We start from the raw sequence: 23,772 nt of genomic DNA on the forward strand, positions 1-23,772 counted from the left end.
TAGTCTATTTGAATATCCAGTGAGAGCTAAGTAGAACACAACAGCTTTTACCCTCCTCAGTAGAAAAGATTTTTTTTAAAAAAAGAAACACCCACCACACAAAGACATTTACGAGCTAAACATTTACTGTCGAACTCTGACTGCCTTTAACAGCTGAAACAGTATAAATTCTGAAACTTGCATTAGAACTGTTCCTGTTTTCCAAAGCTTTCAGATATTTAATATTTTTTCCTAGCATTAAGAAATACAGAAAGACTTCCTTAAAGGCTTTTGTCTCAGTAAGTAGCATTTTTGATGTTACTCTACGAAGATAGTAAGCTAAAAGACCTTGCTGTAAGGCCATATTAGTTTTTCAAAACGTATGCATATGTTACTTGATATCATTACATAATTATCATATGTCATGGAAAAGTTAAATTAACTCCTGTACCTCTAAACTACTTTCAAAAATTTGTTTAATGCTTTAGCTTCTAGGCAGATAAAAAGAAAGTATCTTCCCTTCTTATTCAGCTAACAGCTATGTCATACGTTGTCAAAAAAAAAAAAAAACAGGAATATACTTAAGCTCATTTTTGTTTTTCAATTCATGACCAGCTAGAAAAGAACAAATTTACAAGGTTCCAGTTTAAAATTGGCTTGAAAACAGAAAGTGAAACCAAAACTTCCTATCTGCCTATTAAAATCAATGATCACGAAATTTAAAAAAATCCGTTTCTATCATATACAAAAAAGAAAAAACATTTTATTTTAGCTCATTTCAGAACTGAAATTCAAATGCAATCCACATATTGGCTGCCACAGCTTGAATTGTTTTGTGACTTACGCTCCAGATCACCAAATTTCATTTGATGGAAACACTGGTGCAACATGAAATAGCCACTGAAGAGTTTCTCCAAATTCATTCAAATTCTCCAAATGGAAAAAAAAAACAAAAAAACAACAAAAAAACCCCACACTTACAAGTAATCAAAACTATTTCAACTGGGAAACAGGATAAATTTCACAGACAGAAGTCATTTTGTTTATATTCCAGCAGTTCCAACTAATACTAACTTTTAGTGATCCCACCTTTCTGCAAAAAGTAACTTCTTCAATTATTAGCTAGAAATTGTTTTTATATACCTCCCAAGACATTAAAAGTTTCCAGGAATGTTGTTTTAAACAAGCTCATTTCTACACAGTGTATCTGGACGCTTCCTAAACATTTATTTCATAGTTGTAGAACTAGTGTTCAGCCTATATAAAGCCACAACACTACACAGGAACAAGCACGTCAACTTCAAATCAGCTGAAAACAAAGGGCTTTCCTAATGCTGCTAAGTCTAGTCTAATTCTTCACATTCTAATTCTTCAAATTCATACCTTCTTCATACTTCTAGTCACCTCTCCAGTAGACGAGCATTATACTGCAATTTAGCATTCTCTGTACAAGCTTCAGCAGCCAAAATAACTGGAACATCAAGTTAATTGGCATGGAAGCTGCTGAGTTGACTGAATAAAACACAGAAATGAATAATACAATAAAAGTCTAATTTTTAAATGTATTTGCAGAGGTCAGACTCTCAGATTTCTATACTCATTCAGAACCAAGGAACGTTGCCACAGAACACTTACTAATAACTTCATTAAATTGATCAAATATTTTTTCCCCACTTATGTGTTCTATGAAATGCTGATATTCACTAAGAACAGCATTCTTGATATGCCTCTCCAATTCACTTTCACCCCAAACCATTATGCAGACTTGATCACAATTAGAAAACTTGTTACTTATTATTCATTTTGTCTTATTGTTCATTTTGTACAGGAAAAAGAAAGTTAATTTACCATTAACATTTTGGTGAAAAACTGCCAACATCAAAAAGTTTGTCCTTTAATAGACTACTTCGATATTACATAGTTTGGAATTATTACAGTTTGTTCAGCTTGTTGATATAATTTCTTATTGTGCTTCTAATCAAGTAAATCTCAACAATTCATCAGAAATAAGCCATTTGAAATTTTCTTTTCAAATGAAACAAAGATAATATTCACTAGCAGGCCATTATCTATTAAAAAAATACACTACTTTGTTCTATTCTCAAGCAAAAATGTAATAGACCTTTATATAGTTTACCTCATCACAGTAATAGAAACCACTCAAAAAATAGCTATAAGACGGCACAAATGTAGGTTTCTAGGTCTTCTCATCTGCCCACACAAACAAAATGTTCTTCTAACATTAACAATTTGAAAATTCTTGTAGCTATATTACTCCAAAACATAACCTGCAGCAACTTCTTTTTAAAACATCTCAGGCAATGCTTAATCTGACTTCCATAAGTCTTGGTGTACTTGAACTTCTGCTGTCTGCTACCACAGTGACTCAGAAACAGCATGCTAGTGAAACAGAAACATCCTTCAAACTGCTAACCGTAGTTCCCTTAGTTCCCTAGGAGGAGAACTAATGTCAAGGAGGATGAGCTGTAAAAACTGAACTTCTGGTATCGGTAGCTCCCTTCTCTGAGACTGATACTTTTGTGGTGAGGGAGCAGAAAACTAAAGTATACACACACAGAAACTCCAACTTTTTTCCTCCTTGGTTTCTCTCTTTAGTTCTTGTTATTTATAGATATCATTTAATGCTTTATTTTCAGATAATTCAAAACATTGCCTTCTAACCCACCCACATCATTGTGTGTCCTGTCCACCACTACACTCAACTCAAAAATCTATTCTCCTCATAGGTGACTGACACATAGCTCCACCATTCACCTTGCGAGCATTGCCTGCTTGTCTTTTTCTGCAGGTTTCCAAACACCTCATTACCTAGCTCCCCTCCTAAGCTACCAGAACCACAGGTTTGGCTGGTGAAATGACAAGAACTTCAGATACACTAGGTGACCACTGCATCTGGCCAATGAGGAAAAGAAATAGTAAGCTTCCTTACAAACAATGATGATGCAGGGAAAGTTGCAGAAAAAGGCTATTTTAGAACCCTCATGATGAAAGAGGGGATGAACACCCTGGGATTTCTTTCAGAAACAATCACACTGTTTGGGGGTCTTTTCAGGTTCACACTGCTGTCTGTTCAAAATGCTTCAGCTTTTTATAATTTGTGAATATATGCACACATCCAAAAGTCAGTATCAAGATTATCAATTCACCAATCTACATCTTCAAATACTTCCCATGTTTCCCTCTCTTTTAGTAACCTGTTCAATACAAACTTGGTTTACATAGTGTTTTCTTGAACTTCAAATGCTTGGGGCATTTTTTTCATTACTATTAAAACTGGCAGCATGACAGCAGATTCTGCCAGCCCAGTGCAAGGGGCCAGCAGCCACGGACTAGCCGCTGGGCCTGCCACCTAGCATGTGCTGTCCCTCGGCCAACAAGTTCACAGCGCCAACATGCAGCGAGCACTGCAAGCCCTCCAGGAATCCTTGGTTCACACACTGCAGCTGTAGCTCAGCTATTGTCTTACTCTGCAGCCTCCCAAGGAATAGCCCAGCTGAGATCCCATTTTGCTTACTGAAGTCAGCATATATAAGTGACTGCAAGTCTCCTCGCAGAAATCCAACAATCATGTGCTACAGTTATTTAAATTTCACAAAAAACCCTGAAGAACTTTCTATCAAAATTCTCTGGATCACCTGACAGAAGCGCTAATATTGTGGCAGCCTTTCCACATTGCTCACTATGTGGAAGCACAACTACTAGAATCTAAAATTCCATATTATTTGTAAATCTGTAGGCAAGCACTACTCTACCACAATTTTATAGTTACTGCATAAAAATAATATAGGGTATTATCAAAGATGCTTGAATACCTTAATCATGTATTTCCATATCTTGCATTTAACTAGACATTGCATGTTCTGGGTCAGTAACGTTTACTCGAACAGTAACTGCAATTTAACGTTTCTACCTGTGATTTTTTTTTCTTCCTTCAACTACAATAAAAATCCCTATGTAAAACCTCAATTTCAGGCCCAACAATGACATGCTGAAGAACATGGAGCAGACGAAAATGCACTAAAAGTCATTAAAATAAGTGCTGTTTTAATTCCTTCTCAGATTCATTCTTTTTCCTCCTCCATTTGCAGTTGTTTTAGTGTTTTCTTACACATTTCAATATTCTCCAAGGGTATGGAAATACAATCCTCTCTTATAGAGGTCTCAGTTGAAGATTTGCGAGTTTATTTTCTCAAAAAAGTTAACAGTATGAAGAAAAACCCAGGTAGTGACATCAGAAAGTATGTCACAGTGATATTAACCTTGATGAAGTTTAAGATTTTATCACTTCACATTCTAACTGTAAGGATTCAGATCAATAAATTAGCATATCAAAGTCTAACTCAATACCTGTAACCTGCTTACTAAAAGAATTTCATGTAATGACTTAGCATGAAACAGAAAAATAAGCCATTGGTCTTTTTTTTTTTTTTAATCAAAGAACTTAAACTTCAACTCACCATAGCTAACTGGAAGAGCAAAAGGAAAAAGGTTAGACTATTCAAAACTGAATACTGCAGTAATAGCATATACTGTGCTGAAGGAACGAATCTTATTGCTATCCGAAAGAGAGTTTCAGGTGGCAAGTACTTCTGTGCTGAAAAGAAAAATACAAAAGTAGCATTTTAAGAACAGCATCTGTCTACGATTTGCAAGGAAGGAAATAAAGACATTTCCCCCAAAATGTTTAACAAAGATTACTGCCTTAGCTGGAAAACAAGCAACAACTTCACATTAAAAAAAATGGCATGTTGACAATTGAATCTCTAAAAATACAAACATTTGCCTAAGAAGAGATTTTAAAAAAATGGATAGTACACAAGCCTGATATCTCATTTGCTGTCTTAAGGTGATCAGCTCTTTTCTACACAGAAAACCTGCTGTCTATATAGTATATTCACAGCTGTACAGAGCACCAGCAAAAAACAAAACCAAAACAGTGTTCAGAAGGGCTGATATCTTGAGATGGTAATAATAAATATCAAGCGACTAGTAACAGTCATCTAAGAAAAGTGGGTCTCATCATTTTGCAGCTAACCTTTCATAATTTAATTTTAATTTAACCCTGTTAACTGGACATGGTTTTAAATTAAAACCACAATCTCTGGAGCAACTACTTTCATATAGATTTTGCCAGTCCTTTCTCCTCGTGCAAACACCTGATGTTACAACTCCTGATCTTCAGAAAAATATATATTTTTTAAAAAATTAATGCTACTTTTTAGAACAGTTCAGCCCTCATATGTTAAAACATTCTAATGAAATACATAACAGATTTATTGTTCTAGGTATTTGAAGGACAATTTCTTTCCTTTTGATCCAAAATATGCCTTGAACTGAAGCATTAAGAGGTTAAACCTGCAGACTACATGTCTAGAACACATAAAACTCAGCTTAAAAAGACAACTATTACCAAATATATACACACACATACATATGTATCTGCCCTCTGATTTACCCTGCATTTCTACTTTTTTGTTGCTCTCCATCATATTATTAACACCAATATCCTAAGTTAATCCAAGTTAGTCTCCTTTCCATCCAGAAAAGGGACAGCGAAATAACAGGAAAAAATTGGAGAACCTAGTAAAAACGTAAGTTAACTGAAAGCTTCTGCTCAAGCATTTTCCAAATTTGAAAAACGTGCAACTATGACATTTTGAAACAAATATGCAGATTGCAAGAGGCTTTACATAACTTTACTTTTTTTTTTTAGTACTAACACATGTTAGTACGTAGCTTACTTTACATCCTAACAATAACTTTACATTTTTTCAGATGAAATAAAGTAGAAAACTAACAGTCTGCTTTGCTGCTTAGTCATATTTGACTATCTCAGTCGACACAGTGCTCCTGGAGAATTATCTTTTTACCAATTATAGACAACAAGGTTCAAAATGAACATGCATTTACCAAATGCTCAGTACTTTGTCCTTAATTCAGGGTATCTGGCCTCCAGAAAGTAAATAAATAAAAATCTTTGTGTGACAGAACACTGCATATAAAACAAAATTCAGGACTATTCAAGCACTTCATTTCACCACTGCATCCAAAACTCATTTCAGAAGTTCTTGTGTTTTTGTTTCTTTCAAGCTAAAGCTTTTAAAGATAAAGGTAAACAACAAGGAAAACAAGGATTTAGAGAACATTTCAGGCAGAAAAACACATACCTACCATCTATTGGTAACAAGCTTTCATACGTGTCTAGACAAGTCAGTAATATACTTGCCAAGCACTACATGGTACATGGCAGACAATCAAAAAGAGAAGGGTTGGAAGCTTAAACAGATTCTTCTTGGAATTTAACTTTTTAAAATTACAAATCTGCTTATAAATTAAGAGTTCTGCTTCTGAGAACAAAATCCTAGAGCAGATTTTGTAAAACAGGCTGTCGCAATGCTGCAACTAAAACTACAAGTAACATGATGTTTTAGCCCCATCCTTTTCCATCATTCAAGCCAAGGTCAATGCTTTTTGTTGTGCAGCAACAAGCATGTTTGCTACAGCATAAAAAAAAAGTCCAGGAGCACATGCAAAAACAAATTAGATTTAACAGTAAATTAGAATGTACAATCATATTGGATAGTGATGTTAAACAAATGTGGCATTACTTTATTAAAGTTAGTCCTCACAGGGATGCAGCACTATAAAGCTAAAATAGCATACTTAATGTGTAGCAATGAAATGTAGTATTTGGAGGTAATGGTAAATTTTATCAGTAGTGAGGTGAAAATTCATTCTTAATATAAAAAATATAAAAATCTGTAGCAAATGGAAAGATAGAAAAGTGCAGAACATAGAACCAAGGAAAAAACCTGGTCCCACGTACTTCAAAGCATATGCTTCTATTTTTACCGAAGCACGTACTCAGATTGTTTAATACTGCAAGAGTCATTTAGAAAATGTACTTTTTTGTTTTCTCCATAATTAAACACAAAAACATCTTGCACAATATACTCGTCTACGTAAGTAATCCTTTCGGATTCTGGACAACAAGTTGACTATGAGGCAGCAACGTGCCCTTGTGGCCAAGAAGGCCAATGGTATCCTGGTTGCATTAGAAAAAGTGTTGCCAGCAGGTCGAGGCAGGTGATCCTGCCCCGCTCCTCAGCCCTGGGGAGGCCTCCTCTCGAGTACTGTGTCCAGTTCTGGGCTCCCCAGTACGAGACAGACATGGAGCTACTGGAGAGAGTCCAGCGTAGGGCTACAAGGATGCTCAGAGGGCTGCAGCATCTGCCCTACGAGGAACGGCTGCGAGAGCTGGGCCTCTTCAGCCTGGGGAAGAGAAGACTGAGGGGGGATCTTATCAATGTGTACAAGTACCTGAAGGGAGGGTGTCAAGGGGACGGGGACAAACTCTTTTCAGTGGTGCCATGTGACAGGACAAGAGGCAAACCAAAACACAGGAAGTTCTGCCCGAACATGAGGGAGAATTTCTTTACTGTGAGAATGACAGGGCCCTGGCACAGGTTGCCCAGAGAGGTTGGAGTCTCCTCCTCTGGAGATATTCAAGGCCCGCCTGGATGCAACCCTGTCTAACGTGCTCTAGATGATCCTGCTTGAGGAGGGAGGTTGGACTAGGTCATCTTTCAACCTTACTGATTCTGTGATTTTGATTAGCTCCAGTTGCTAGATAGTACAACAGCTACCGATAGCTTAAAACACTGTTCTTCAACAAAACGTATAGTATTAATATAAAGATTCTACTATCCCAAATGTAATTGTCTCTTTTTTCGATACTTACTGAGTAACCAAGAAAACAAAATTAAGTGTTGAAAATGATCTATTTTCTAATCTGCAATGGCGTCCTAGATATTACACACACTTCACAGAGTAGTCTGAAATCTAACACAGGATTATCAAGACTTTTAAAGATTGTATCTATACCTACACAACTGTACTTATTTTTACATTTTAGACTTTCAGAAATATTAAAATCTTCACTGAAACATGCAACTCTCCAATACACATGCACATATTTACACACAGATTCAGTGAATGCAAATGTAAAGCCTAATTCAGGAATGAGGCTGAATGGTTGAAGTTTTTCTAACAGCTTCATATTAAAACACAATAGAACATGCAACGAACAAGATGCGAAATTACAAAGAATTATCTCATAGTCAAAGTGGATATTGGCATCTCTAGAAACTGATCTTTCCCTTGCTCATAAGCTACAACATAAGCAAGTCATATAACCTAGACTGGAACAAAAGAACATTCCTCTGTTTCCCAGACAAACCTTGAAACTCTGGAAGCCGATTTTCAGAAGCACTCAGCACTCAAAATAGCATTTCAAGTTGATGGGAACCATGCTTTAAATGTGTCTGTTACCCTTGCTGACTTCTCCTGTAGTCAATATTTAGTTTTCCAACAAGTGTCTATTTTGGAAGAAGAACAAACAGGGACTAACAAACAAGGCAAGTACCTTTTAGGGCAACCTTGTTTTAGAAACAAAACAAAAGCCAGCTCTCTTCTCACACACTTTTTCCCCCAGGTAATGCACACAATGTTCCTCCTCGTACACATCAGAGAATCAAATCGCACATAGCACTTTCCCTCTTCACAGTTCCAAACCTGCCCTTCCAGGAGGCACACTGCATCTCAGGAAGCAGGTATCTTTTTTTCTTTTTCTAGGAGCTAAGCTACAAAATACTTATCCTGCTGTCTGCAATTTTCCACAATCTCTCTGCCTTCATATAATTTTTTCAGCATTTACTCCACTCTAAGTAGTGGTCTCTCTTGCTTTGATGATCATCAAAAGAGGAAATTTAAGTGTTCCCTCAGCTTGAAAGAAACATCACTAACTTATCTACCTAAAACTGGGATGGGATATTGAACTTGCTATCTGCCATTCTGTGCAATACGATTTGTTAACATGCTGTATGATCAAGCCAGAGCTGGAGAAGAAAGAACAAGAGGAAAGATGCAGACAAACTCTTAAAAGCAATGCAATTTATTTTTGTATATAGTTCTCCCCCCGCTTATCCCTCAAACAGAACACTCTTAACAATAAAAAAAATAAAAATATATAAAAAAAAAAAAGATCTTTTCTCTCATTGCCTAATTTCCCATTAATAAACCAGTAGAGGCCGCTAAAGACCATCTATCATCTAAGCAGAACAGCAGGATGGAACAGCTTTTTCCTCCTACATTTCAACATACAATCTAATTCTAGCATTTTTCTGCCACTTCTTAATTTTGTATCTGTTCTTCCATCAGTATAAATTACCTGAATGAAATCTAGTCTCTTCATGAGGATTCTGAATTGAATTCTAGTGCTGAGTCATAACCTATGCCTACATTTGCTGCATACAGTCCATTTCAAGATTTATAAACTGAAGCCATAGCATTCTGCTGTGGAACTAATCCAGGTTTCCTCCCCTAAAAGACTCTCCACAAAGTTTTACAGCACACAGTTCTTTCATTTTGCCAGAGGCTACCCTCAGATTCTCTAATGACAGTGCAAGTTCTTCAGTTTTCACTGGTGAGTTTATGTGCTCCCAGCTAGACAATTTTTAGTCTACTTTGGGAACTCCATACAACTCAAACTGCTTATACACAACAATGACAGAGCAAAGTACTTCATAAGCCTGTTCTTCACACATGTTCACAGGTGCATTTCACATCATTTTGTATACTTACAAATAGATATAGAAATACTAATTAAAACCTTTTATCTCAAGCACAGGTTCAAAAAACACAAAGAACGTCATCTGTATTGAAGATCTCATCATAAGGGAGATCGCTTCTCTTTACTCATAGCAGTTGAGTACTCTGTATGTTTTATTCCTACAACAACCACCATCACAGAAAACAGCACAAGAAGAAATAAAACCATATATAAACCAGGCTCTGCAACACATACTAAAGTATGTGCTTTAGCTCACCTACAATACCACTAAAGAGCAGTCTTCAACATTATAGTAGGAGCAGAGAAGGCAGGAAGTTCTGCAGGGCTTAAGAAACATTATGATTAAGTTTATTAATGAGATTATAAAACAATACTCTCAGGTAATCAAACAGACTGGATTCAATAATCCAGACAGCCTTTTCCCCTTTGACATCTTATGATTAAGTAGTCATTAATTAGGTATAATCTATAGTCCACACGGGGTGAATCTGAGTTCCTGTACAATTTTCAGTAATATAGTATCTCAATAGATATGTTAAGCATGGCAGAATTAAAATTACAAAAGCATCCTTTTGTTTACTTTACTCTTTTTGCAAGAGTATTTCCAAATACTTGAAACGTGCCATGCATATATCCTACATACTAGAAAGACTAAATAAAAGGCACATTAAATAGCAATAGTTGCAAACAATTACAGGCTATTGCTATGAATCATGACTGTTTGGATAAGAGTTCTATTTCTTCTTCATCGATATACCTGAGGAGGAGTCCAAGTCAGACATACTTCAAATGAAACAACTGACTTCAGAAATAAATCACAGAGTTAGCTTCAACTATTTAAGTACTGATTTCCACTTGTTTGTTCTTAATTTTAGACTACAGTTTGAATGCAACATTACCTTCGAGAGGTGCAATATTATTGCAGCATTCTAAAACAGTCTTGGTAGCTTGCAGCACACTTCTTGTAATACTTTGAGTCACAGTTAGATATCCAACAGTGGAAGACTGAATCCTTTCATATAAACACAAACCTCAATCTTTCAAAGTTCTGAAGCAGTAACAAAAAAATACATACACATATATATATATATATATATATATATATTATTTTTTTTCCCAGTGTTTCATATTCGAACTTCAGGAGTTCAGATGATCAGTGGAAGATAACAACCAAACTGAAATAAAAACCTGAATTATAATGCATACATGCACTGTTTTTCATCAGTCACTATTTTCCCTGCATGTCACATCTCCCTCCCAACAAGAGTCTGCCAACTGGACTTATCACTTCACATCAGCAAGTCAACCAGCTAAAATAAATTTGAGTGATATGCTTTCATTCAACCCCACAAGTGTGCTCAGCAACAACTTTCTTCCTGCAATGACTCCAACATAACCATTTGCCCAACCTATACTTCAAAAACATCAGAGAAAACAAAAAAGAAGTAGTTCAAGCTGTCTTCAGCACTCGCACTCAGGAAACTCAAGAGCTATAATACCATTAGGCAAAGAAACATCTAGTCCTAAGATCACTCTTAAATCAACAGTCCTCTTCAAATGGATCAAAAGTAGGCATACTAAGCAAATGAAGTATTTAATTTTTTAATCAAAAATTTGATTTGCTCTTTCGCACACATCCTTGCCACTCAAAGTGAAAGAGGAAATATGTCATATATATGAAAAAATCTCATAGTTGACTAGCAAAGATGACTGTAGTCATTAACAATCAGTATCTACATTGAGTAAGGCTGATTAAGCTGAACCTTTATTTGATTCAGAGTAACAAAGATGTTGAGGTTATGTATATGGAAAAACATATGAAAATCCCATTTTCCCATTTAAGACAAATCTATTTAAGTTGGAGATAAGCTGCAAAAGAAAGAGTGAGATTTTGCTGAAACTACCAAATGGTGATCAGCAAAGATCAGTTGAGTCATTTATTTAATATTTTAATTAGTGATTTGTTTTAATTAGTAAGACTACACTAAGAGACTTTGCCACTACCAAAAAGAATAATCAATACAGAGAGGATGATTCAGGAAGAACTGGATGGGCTGAAACAGGAAGAACTAGAATGCAGCTTCATATATGACTTCCTAATATAAAGCACAGTCTCATCAGTTAGAGCAACAAAGAAAGATCTTGATGCATCAGTTAATTAGCAGCATTTTCCATGTGCTTTGCATGCAGGTGTCCTCCTAAAAATGCAATTAAGCTAAAATACAGAAGGCAGAGACATTTTTAGCTTCAAAAAAGCACCTCGGCTGTTCAAGAGTTTCACAAAAGCTCCAGGTTTTTGTGTACAAAACTCACAAAAGTTTCATGTACAGAACAGAAGTACATGAGTCTGTCCGCCTATATGCAACAAAGATGACTTCATATTGCAAAAGGTGCAGAGAATGACTACAGAATGATCAAATAGATAGTCTTTTTTTTTAAAAGAGATTGAACAAGGAATCTGGCTCATTTAGCTGAAAGTGGAAGAAAAAGCTTATCTAGTTTTAATATTAAGCTTGATCAGCTTATAAGCCTTTATCTATTTTACTGCACAATGTTTCAAGCCCAGAGTACTGAAGTAAAGACACAGAAATAAATGGGATGTAGAATAAATTACATTTTTTTTTAAATCAAAGATAGCTCATACCCAACTAGTCTAACCTTTTGATTAGTACTGTACTAGAAATCAGTTATGTAATTGAAGCTGGCCTATATATATGTAAAAGTTTGATATAGCATCCCATAGGAAAGTATTCAAAGTAGAAGTAATGTAAGAATTGACTATAGAGGAAATTGCAATAGGTTACATTAAAATTGTAAATTACCATGAGAAAAAGAGGTTACTAGCACCATTCCTCAGAGCTCAGTGTGCTGACTGATCCAATTTCATAAATTCATTAGTAGCCCAAGCAGAAGAACTATGTATGTCCTCATGAAATTTCTATGCATGACATTAAACTGGAAACTATAACCAGTACAAATAGCACTGGATCGTTATGCCCAGAACCTTGAGTTCTTTTGTAACTAGAGTGCTAGAAGATGGAGTTTAGTAGTACCACATGTGAAAATATGCATTTAAGAACCAATAACCTTTTTTATAAGCTGATAACTCATCAGGTAGAGGCCACATAGAATGTAAAGAGAGTAGTGAGCTATGAACTCCCTAAGGATGCTGCAGATACTGAAGTTGGTATGACCACAAAGGGAACTAAACACATTCATGGAAGAAAAGAGAGAAACTCCACCTGGCTCAGGAAGCCTCTGAGCTGAAAACAAAAGGCTCAGACAGCGCTAGAGGAAACACTACATGCTGAGTTCCAAAGGGTATCCTCTTCAGCAGTGATGAAAAGGAGATGCCTATCAGGTGAACCTTTGGTCTGAAGCAATACAGTTGAACAGATGTATGTTAAAAAATATCATTGCCCCTCTCAAAACTTTGTTTAGCAGAAGCAAAATGGCCAACTTTATCTGATCACTCTGTAAAATATACACTCTATTCCATATTTCATTTCCTGTACCAATTCCAATTTAAGTTAACACTATTAACCCAAGTTCAAATGACAACACACTGGACACAAGTTGGACTTAACGGGTCAGACATTAGAAGATTTCTGATCACTTGACAAGTAAGACACACGAATGGTCTTCTAACGAAGCAGCAGGGAAAAGGAATCTAAACTGATTTAAAATTGCAGTAGTAAGCTTCTGGAAAGGACACAAGCAGGTATATTCCTGTGAAGAAAGGGCAATTTTGTGTTGTATTTGCAGAAATGCTCTCATCTGTTTATACTACAGTTACACCACATATAGATAACATATTTTAGGATTTTACTAGTTATCTGTGAAACCAGAAGGATTTTTTTTTTTCCTTTTTGAGGCAGTGAAAATTGGCCACACTTAAAGAATGGCTGCACGAATGGCATTCAGCTTCTCTCCAATGCCTGACTGGTATCTCTTGTTTGTAAGTTGAGGGCAAACTAATTGCCCAGTCTGGCTGTGGAAGGAATTTTCTGGGTCAGTGAAAGAAGAACATTTGGGCTTTTCTACCTGTTTAGAGTATGGCTTGATGCACATTACAAGATCATCTAGCATTTATTTAACAAACATCCTGCTCTTGGAGGTATTCATGATGTCCTCAGTCACCCCCTTCTTTACCTAACACGTTGTAGTTCTGCAGTTAGATCTTTACTATAAATTTCAAGTTTGCCATAGGGTTTTGGGAAGTACCCTGCAGGCTTTGCTAAAATAAACATCTGTCACACAGCTGCCAACATTATAGGGAACTGCATTTAATGACCCCAGTTGTCCCTTCCAGTTCTGTGTTGAAACAATGTGGTGGTCCAAGTACTTCACGATCCTTTATATTAGTAATTATGAATTCCAGGAAATTAAAGCATGCATCTTCCTTTAGAAATCTGAAAAGACCTCATAAGCAATACATAACTATATGTCCAGAGCATCCCAGAAGTTTGCTGATTTGACTGAACTTCTACTCTTACATTCCTAAAATGTTCCTGTTTACATTCCTAAAAGCCTTATGCTAATCCTGAAAGAAGCTTTCTCCCTCATGTTATTACAACCTAATTGCATCTCATAGAGGAAAAAAAAAAAAAAAAAAAAAAAAAAAAAAAAAACCAGCCTTAACAGAAAGCACATCTCAAGTTTTTAACTGTTCTCTGGAAAAAGATACGCTATACTGAAGACACAACAGCCAGCACAAGCAAAGCAAGTTTAACCATTCAGTCCTGCTTCTCGGATGAGACACTGAGCGCCGTCAGCTTGCAAAACTTAGCAGTGCTGCATCCACAAACACTTGCCGTTTAATATAAATACAAGCTGCCACCTTCAACCATTACTCGAACATTGCAGCCTGCCACGAACTGCACTTCAAACACCAAGCAGGGGAAAACAGCAACAGCAACAAGCAGCCTCCCTCTGGGGGAAACCTGTTGCTCGACCCTGATAAAGCAAGGCGGGAGGGGGGAGCAATCCGGAGAGCCTGCGTTTCCCCTCGATCCCATCGCAACCCTCACGCCCAGGCGCCAACTTTCCCCACCCGCCGCCGAAAGCACACACATCATTTTCACTTTCCCTAGTGTTAATCATTAAAGCGGCGAAAAGGCCAGGTTACGCGGCGGGGGAGGGAGGCGAAGGGGTGGCGCAAACCCCCGGCGGCGGCCGCGCCGCCAACGCCGCCCGCCACGCCGGTGAAATACTCACTCGATAAAGTAGCTGGCTCCCTCCTCCGAGAACCCCTCCTCCCATCCTCGGGGCAGATCTGGAGGGGGGGGAAAGAGAGAAGGAAAGAGAGAGAGAGAAAGAAAGGGAAAGAAAGCATGAGAACTCCGCCCGTGCCCTCAAAGTGCCCCTCTGGCCGCGGGAGGGAGGGGGGCCGGCCGCGGAGCGGCCACTAACGGAGCGAGGCGGGGGGTGGTGCGGGCTGGGGGCGGCCGTTAACGGTGCGCGACGGGCGGGAGGCGGCCGTTAGCGGGGCGCGGCGATGGGGCGCGCGAGCCAGGGGCGGCCGTTAACGGTGCGCGGCGGGGCGGGGGCGGCCTCCCCGCCGCCGCCCCCGGGGCACCCACCTGAGCGGATCATGTGGCCGGAGTTGACGGGCTCCCCGGTGCGAGGATGCAGCCAGGTGGTGGTGTGGGTCAGGTCACTAGGAGGGAGAAGCGGAAAACATGCACCTGTTAGCGACTGCGTGTGGCCGGGCAGCGGCGGGCGAAGCCGGGAGCGCGGCTGGCAACCGGGCGCCTCCCCCGCGCCCTCCCCGCCGCCCCCCGGCCCCTTACTCGATGAAGAAGACGCGGCCGTCGCCGCATACGCCGTAGGACCAGTGCTCAGGTAGAGTGTCCCGCCCCACCGCCGCCGCCATGTTCGCAGTGCGCGCAGCCAGCCGGCCGGGGAGGGGGTGCGGGCGGGCGGACAGGCGGCCGGCGCTCGGCGCCCAGTGCCCGGCTCTGCTCGGCAGCGCCACCACCTCGGCCACCGGCCGCCAGAGGCGCGGCGGCCCGGCGCGGGCGAGGGGCGACGCCGCCCTCCGCACCGTGACGAGAGCGGCGCCTTCCAGAGGCAGCGGCCGCAGGGACCCCGGGGGAGGTGGGGGGCGGCGCCGCGGCCTTTGTCCCCCGCGAGCTGCCCGCGCGCGGCCCCGGCCCCGCTCCCCTCCCGCCGGCCCCGCTCGTAGCGGGCAGCCGCGCTGCCGTCCCGGGGCCCGCGCGCTCCCGCCTCCGAGCGGGAAGAGAGGCCCCGCCGGCGCTCCCGGCGCAGCGTGCGGGCTCGCGGTCGCTGCCCTCGCCCCCGGGGCGCTGGAGCCGCGGCGTCTGCGGTGAAAACCAGGGAGAACTAAGTTTTTGGAGAAGTAGGCTTGGGCGACACCGTTTTACGTTCCCATAGCAGCTTACTGCTTGGAACAGGCTCCACTGTGTACCACACTGGGCCAGCCTGCTAGGGTTACGCACAAGTCACACAGTACTGGCAGCAACGAACGCCAACTCCAAAGCGAGAAGTGTACGGTATGGACAAGACTCGTTTCCAAGGTCTGATAGGAAAGATGCACATCCTTTAAGCAAGTTATTGCTAACTAAAGAGCCCAGATGAATCTGTTGTTGCAGTCTGATCCCAAGCGACTCATATAACTCTCTAGAACATGACAAAATGGAGAATAAGCATGAGTGTAACAGTATTTTACTCCCATTATGCCCAGGGAAGTACTTCTATCAGTGGTGGAAGGTTAAGGAGAGTAAGGCCTCTCATTAGCCTTGAAAGAGAGGTAAGATGACTGCATGGTTAAGAGATAGCAGAGAGACAGTAAACGGTCAGCTCACAAGGCAGAGCTGTCATCAGTGAAGGGCCTTTCTGTGCCAATCCCAGTAATAAATGATCTAGAAAAAAGATGGAGTAGTAACATGAAGAAGCCTGCTAATGATTCCAACTTACTCCTTACTCCTCACGTTTCAGTCTGTGGCATTCAAATCCCGACCAGTCCTGGTGCTGGTAGATGGAGGGGTCTATAGCTAAGGACATAAAAAGTGCTCCAGGCAAAGCTGCAGTCACTTGGGAATGCGCTTTAGAGGCTGAGCAGCCACATCCCCAGAGTGGATGGGAAGATGGGGGGAGGGGAGGCTGGCCTTCCTCTGAACAGGGCTCTTACCTTTTTTCCTCTGTTCCTTTATGCCAGCCAGCAGAGCAATGATGGGTCCCAGCCCATGCCTCTCAGCATTGCCTTGGCAGTTGTAATAACTCAGCAATAGTCAACAAAGAGGAGGGCTGAGAAAGCCAAGGAGGGTCAGAGTGGAGAACTCAAAACCTGCTTCTCTCAAATACAGCAGCAGTGGTAGAGCCCCAGCCATGGCTGTGTGCTCTTTTGCCATACTGTTCTGGGGGGAGATGAGGGATCAAGAAGCTGGGGAGTGGGATGTTTCAGGGGAAGCTCAAGGGGTGGAAGGAGTGTTAAACAGAGGAAAGTCAGGCTGCACAGAGGAGTTGGGAAGGGTAAATGAGCTTGCAAGGTGGCAAGTGAGTAAAGAAAAATGGAGGAGGGCAATGGAATGACAGCTGTGAGGGTGAATCTATGCCATAGGGAGTGATTAAGAGGCAAAAGAATTGCTGTAGGGGGAAGAGAATACATACACACTATTTTTCTTCTAAGTACACAAAAGGACCTCATGGAAATGAAGTAGAGGGTAAGAATTAGCAGCACCAAGGGGTAGGAGGACTCTGCTCTACTTCATAGGGGCTTCAGACAACAGGCGAAGATGTTGTACCAGGATGGCTTCATGTGGGTTGGTGGCTCACAGAGACCCTGCTAAATGCACCTCAGGGTGTTTAAAGTGCTGAAGGTGTCAGTCATGTCCTAACAAGGGGGCACACACCGGAGAGCGTGTTTGGAGGCAGCAGTTTTTGTAGGTGTTACCGGCAACACAGCCTGCTCACAAAGCACCAAGAAGTGACGGGGCAGTCCTTCCCCCGTTTTGGCCACTGTTGGAGAGGATGATACTCTGCTAGACCCAGAATGGTCATTATTGTGGGACACATTATGGAATAAATGTTTGAAAGTGGTTGGATTTCAGTTGCACTTGAAAAAGCGTGGGCTTGACACAGAGATCAGTGGTTTTCTTCAGCTTTTGAAAGTCCAACAATCTTGCACTTGCATAACTGTTTCTAACAGGTACAGATTAAATTCCTTCTTCAATTACACTATCATAAGCTGTTCCTTAACATTTTCATCCTCTAACAATTCACATTTCAGTTTATCCTCAAATAAAGAGCAGGATTATCTTCCAGCTCTTTGTCATAAGTTAAATTTTGAATGCAAAAATTTCTGCACTGCTTTTCTTTGAAATTCTATCAATTTTGAATTATTCTGGTCATGTGATTAGAAGTGAGTTATCACAGTGCTAAGTACCTGCAGTAACTTCTGTTCTCATGCAATTATAAAATAAATAAAAATTGCTTAGTGTCGTTGCATGTTTAGTTCTGTGCAGAGAAGATAAAACAGTCTCCTGCTTGGGAGAGATTAATATACCTTGATGCCATGGAGCAAGCCTTTCATGCTCTGTCAGTTGCATGAACTCATTAAAGTCAGCTTATAACTGCCACACTTTGGCCACTAGACCACTGTGATAAGATAGGCTTCTGTATGTCTAATGAGTATTAAATTAATTAAATAAACATCATTGTGTTGTGGATCCCAGATCCTAATAGCAGCTGTACTGGGTCAAGCCAAAGGTCTGCTTAGCCAAGCATTCTGTCTCAAATACAGAACAAGAGCTAGAAAAGAGTTTTAAGAGCCAGCTCCCCACCTGCTTACTGCAACTCCCTACCTGCTTCCCTTCTTCCTTTGCCTCTAGTACTTGCCTCCAGAAGCCATAAACTCAAGACATTTCTTGAGCAAGATGTTGTTTCTATGCATTTGGTAACTCCTAATGGATATCTCCTTTGTGAACCTATCCAGTTTAGTTAACATTTATCATCCAAAACAGCCTGGGGCAAATTGTTCCTAACTGCTCATATTACCTGCACTTTGTATGAAGAATCGCCTCATTTTGTTTATTTGGAAGCTGACTCTAATTTGATTCTCCTCTTGCAATGGAAAGACAGTGGATAATCAATCTCATTCCATCATATAAAAGGGCCTTTTTAAAATTTTAGGAAATGCTTTTCACGACTCTATGCAGCTTTAAATCCACCTTTATGTTGCACATGAGATTTTTTTTTTCAAAAAAAAAAATTTGGAAAAATATTTTGCAGTTTTGCTACAAAAGAGAGTGACTTCCCAATATCAATTTGATCTCTTTAGCCTGCATAATAAAGACCAATTTTCATCCCAGAATGTTACTAAATAATTTTATTGATAATAGTATTTTGAATAACTGCTTTTCTTTCACCTTGAGTATGAAGGAACCACTGATGTACCGTAACTTCAGTTATATGTACTTTCTGAGTATTTATAGGGGACCAGCTGAAATTAGCCTTTTTTTTTCTTTAAATAATAACCACTCAGTATTTGTATGCATGAAATAAAAAAAGGAAATCTTTTCTTAACGTGAAGGAAAATGTTCAATCTTAGAAACACAGAACAATTCAGACTGTAAGGGACCTCTGGAGGTCATCTGTTCTCACCTCTTGCAGGGTCAACATTGGATTTAGACCAGGTTGCTCAGGCCTTTGTCCAGCTGAGTTTTGAAAACCTCCAAGCACAGAGACTGCACAGCCTCTCTCAGCAGTCTGTTCCAATACTTGACCGTCCTTGTGGTGAACCTTTTTTTCCTTACGTCAGGTGGGAACTTCCTGTTTCAATTTATGACTCTTGTCATATGACCAAATGCTGAGTTGATGCATCCCGTAGTCTGCAGCATTAGAAGATTATTAGATCTATTTGTTAATTTCAGATAAACACAACATTTGAAAACCATGTTCTATTATAGCAACTAGCAGAGCTCTATTTTAAAACTAAGATCATGTAATGCCAGGTTGGAAAATATTCTAAATTCATAAAAATCCACAAGCTGTCTTTTTTTTTTTTTTTTTTTTTGCTGGGCTCATCATCAGAAGGCAAGTTTGTGATTGATTAAAACACTGGAGTGAGAATATCCCTAAGCACCTTCATTAATAATAATACCAGGTTCTTCTGATTTTTCTGAATACAGCTGATGCCCAGATTCTTGTTCCAGCTCTCCCTGGCTGATCTCTGTCACCTACATTTTATTTTCTGAGACATATCATTCAGTTTCCAGGTTCCCTTTCGTGATACCCAGGTAACTCAAGGAAACATGCTGAGGTCCCTGAATACTACAGGTTTGAACCCCACAGTTGCATGAATGCATTACTAGTGTTGTTTGCTCTGTCTACATCCCCTGAAAACACTATTGGATGACTTTTAGTACATTTCTTCTGCCTTGGGAAAGCAGTGATATATTTTAAAGTATACCAAAATCTGTATCTATACTTTGCTATTTCCAGAATAAAATCAACCAACTGAATATGAACATCTCTTCTACCTTATCCTTTTCAGCCCTTTTCCTCACAGCTCAGCTTTATTGATCACCCTGTCACTGCCAGCACCTAAATCTCACAAGCTTTTTCTTTCCTCCCTTCTCCCCCTCATACTTTACTAGTGGAAATAATCAAGCCCCCTGTTCCATTCAGGCCCTGCACTTTTTATGTTCCCCTGCACTTTTTCAGTCCTTCGTATGCCCTAACTTTCCACTAAAACATGCAACAGGAATCTGGAACTAATACTAGAGACACTATATAAGAACTTCTAACTAAAACATCTTAAAATATGTTTTCCATCAGCCACAGATAGATCTAGTGTCTAGGAGGTTATGGAATCACAGTTGGATTTCAGGCTGTTGTGTACTCCAGTGATCTATTTCCTTGTTTTTCCGAGGATTGAATATTTCAACTTCATGGTCTCAGAGGGCACAAGCTGCTGCTGTTTGGGGAAATTTAACTGAAGAGAGCTATAAAACATAGAAAAGCCTGCTAATTACTACTTTTTTGTAAGTTTTTCATGGCCTGTACACTTTTAAAAGAGCAAACACAACCTATGAAATGTGAGATCCCAGACAGAGGCAGAGCATTTAAGACGCAATGAACCTAAATTACTACATTAAGAAGGATAATAAGCCATATTGCAAAATATGTAGTATGCCTTTTAGCATGATTTATAAGCTCTGAGAATTCAAGTAACAAAAAGTTTCACAGCAAGACAGATTAATTTGCAAGACCATTTCAGAAGAGTTTGCATGGCTCTTTTACTCATTACACTCAGATATATGTTGTGCAACTGATTTGTTCTTTAAGATTATGCACGAAATTCCCATTCAGCAATGATAAGTACTCAGAGATCAAAAATCAAAACAGCGATTCTTACAGGTGAAAGAGCAGGCTAATGAGGGAATAAGTGGAAACGTGAAAGAGGTCTTGGAGAAATTAGGCAAATCCCTATTCCAGGAAATTTTCTGATGCTGTTTCTCCAAAATGCAGAATTATTTCAGATGCTGGAGGAAATCTACTAAGGAACAGCTATGATTTATCTACTCAAATTACGGAAAACAACTTTCACTGCTGAATTCCCAAATAGTCTGGGAAAAAGTCATCTCAAGATAATAGCATTATTGATTCCAAAGAGGAAAAAGTAGCACAATAAAAGATTCCCTTGTCCATCTGCAAAAATGCAGACTTCAAAATTAGGACCTTTACAGAAGAGTGTCTTTGAAAGCAATTATGAAGGAAAAAGGGAATATCTTCATTACTTCAGGTCAGTATCTCAGTGCAGAACAGAAATATTAGTGACATCAATAGAGCTCCTTAATAGCCTGAAAAAAAGCCTGAAAAATGAAAAACAGGCCATGCAAAGCTAGAGGTAAGGACAAACCCTGGGATAAAAGAATACTATAAAGGAATTGATCAGTCATGCAGGTTTTTTTTATTATTATTACTATTTTTTTTAGTGTGAGGTCCAAAAATTATTTATAACAAGAGCTGCATCTATGAAAAAACATTCAAATCAAAGGAAGATAAAGCATTACTTACTGGGTAAGGAAAGCAAAAAAGGTATTACAAAAAGTTGATTGCTAACGATTTCATGCTCAAGTTTTTAGAAAGGCATATGTTTCTAATCATAATTCATATGGACAATTATGTCAAGAGGAGAACAAACCAGAATAAGTAGAGGACAAACGACAATATTTGGATAAGTTAGATATACTCAAATTGATGAGACCTGCTGATATTCATATGAGGGTATTTGAGAAATTAGGCAAAGCAAATAATTTGAAGATTGCTCTGATCTTTAAGTCTGGAGAAGATAGGTAAACATCTCTTTCAAAGGGGATAATGATGACCTAGGATCCTAGGAATGTTAAAGTTTTCAGTCACCCAGAATTACGTATCTGAGGAAAAAACAGATCACAACATTATAAAGTTTTTGAATACTGAACAAAAAAATCCAGTAGAGTAACAAGATATTTGGAAAACAGTGATCTAACAGAATGAGAATTGGATCCAACCAAAGGAACTAGATTTGCTTAGTACAGAAATGATTAAGGAAGAGCCTTATTGTAGTCTTTAAAAACAAAAACTTTTTTTTTCCTTTTTAATGCTTACCAGTCAATCGCATTCCATGTTAATCCATTTCAAGGCAAGTAGTAATCAGGTGGATTTATGCCAAGATAAATTTGAAGATGGATACTACACAGAAAACCAACAGTTTTTAAACACTAGTCAGGCAAAACTTCTGTCAGAGAGGTTTCTAAGAATACTTTTTTATTATTTTTTTTTAATCAAATCAGAAGCTATGGAACAGATAATCTCACATGATCCCCTTTAGTCTAGATTTCTGTGAAAACAGAAGGTGATTCAAAATGGTAAGATTTTTAGAAATAAGTGAGAATCAAAAATTGTCATCATCTGATACCTACTAAAGAGTACCACTATCAGTCAGCTATCTAGCCCAGAGAAGGAATATATGGTAATCACTTGAATTAAATATCTCAATTATTTACCAGCAGGGGAGGGGCAGTTATACCTGAGGTAGTTAGGAAAGATGAGAACTTGCCCAGCGGTATGACCGATGACAGGACTGCCTGTAGCACGCACGCCTTGTCCCTGGTCTAGATTTTTTTCAGCTGGCTCACACAGTCCACAGAAGTCAGGGGTCCTGTACATTAGGAAGGGAATGTACAGAAGCTAGGCAACCCATCTACAAACTGCAACCTTTTCCAATATCAGTGCTTTCCTGGACAGGATTAATACATATACAAGGTCTTTACCAAATGAGATAAATGGCTGCTTTTTCATGAAACATAACAGAAAACCTTCATTATCAAAAAGTTACTAATATCTGATCACCTACAATGCCAAATAAACGTTGAATGGAACAGCAGGTGTATTGTCACTGAAAGATTATGTTGTACCTTTAAAATAAACATTGATATTAAATGAAACAGATCTCTTACAGTTTGTGCACAGTGTAATTTATGCTGCATAGCAAGTGATGGCAAATTTTAGACGAAGGAAGATTTTTAGAGCTTGCTCCCTCTGCAATAGATTTCCCTAAATTTCTATGTAACTAGCATCAGGCAATAGAATTCTATGAGTACCTGAAGGTAAGTATAACTCATAAAGTAAGTAATATTACATAAAGTTAAATCTATTGTTGAAGAAATTTCAAATACTGAAAAAAGAATTATTCATTTTCCTGGGCACTGGAAAGAATATAAACAAGTTTTAATGGTATACACAATTCCTTTGAGAAAGATATCGAGCATAGCAGTGTACAAGAGTATTATTTAGTCTTACTGTATCAATATGTAGTATGATTTGACTGATGACTGCACACATGGATCAGCTGAGATTGTAACACTGCTGAGCAAGACAGATGGGAAAATGACATTGAGAAGGCAATGCTCCTGCTGCATAATAAATCCAAACTTCTTCCAAAACAAGCTGAACTCCCCTAGGAGTAAGAAAAATGGTAATTATCTTCAGTTAAACTTTTTTCTTTCCCCAGAAAACAGTCAGTTTTTGGAAGTGTGTTCATGCTGAAAATATCTTTTTGTGGAATCTAGCAGATATCTTCAAAACAATTTCACCATATTCTGTTTTCCCTACAAATCTCATTTTTAAAGACA

General features: G+C 39.2%; 1 protein-coding gene across 2 annotated transcripts in view; it reads right to left on the reverse strand.

Annotated features, from left to right (window-relative positions):
• PLEKHA7 (pleckstrin homology domain containing A7) overlaps positions 1-15,506 on the reverse strand; it is a 147,003-nt gene extending 131,497 nt beyond the window's left edge. For both annotated transcript variants that reach the window (XM_062575946.1, XM_062575940.1), the window contains exons 1-3: positions 15,424-15,506; positions 15,214-15,290; positions 14,849-14,906 (exon numbers count right to left, since the gene is read on the reverse strand). In XM_062575946.1, coding sequence (XP_062431930.1) covers positions 14,849-14,906; positions 15,214-15,290; positions 15,424-15,506 — 218 coding nt within the window. The remainder of the gene's footprint in view (positions 1-14,848; positions 14,907-15,213; positions 15,291-15,423) is intronic.
• Between the last annotated feature and the right edge of the window lie 8,266 nt (positions 15,507-23,772).

This window comes from Rhea pennata, chromosome 5, assembly GCF_028389875.1.
Source record: "Rhea pennata isolate bPtePen1 chromosome 5, bPtePen1.pri, whole genome shotgun sequence".
Lineage (NCBI taxonomy): Eukaryota > Metazoa > Chordata > Aves > Rheiformes > Rheidae > Rhea > Rhea pennata.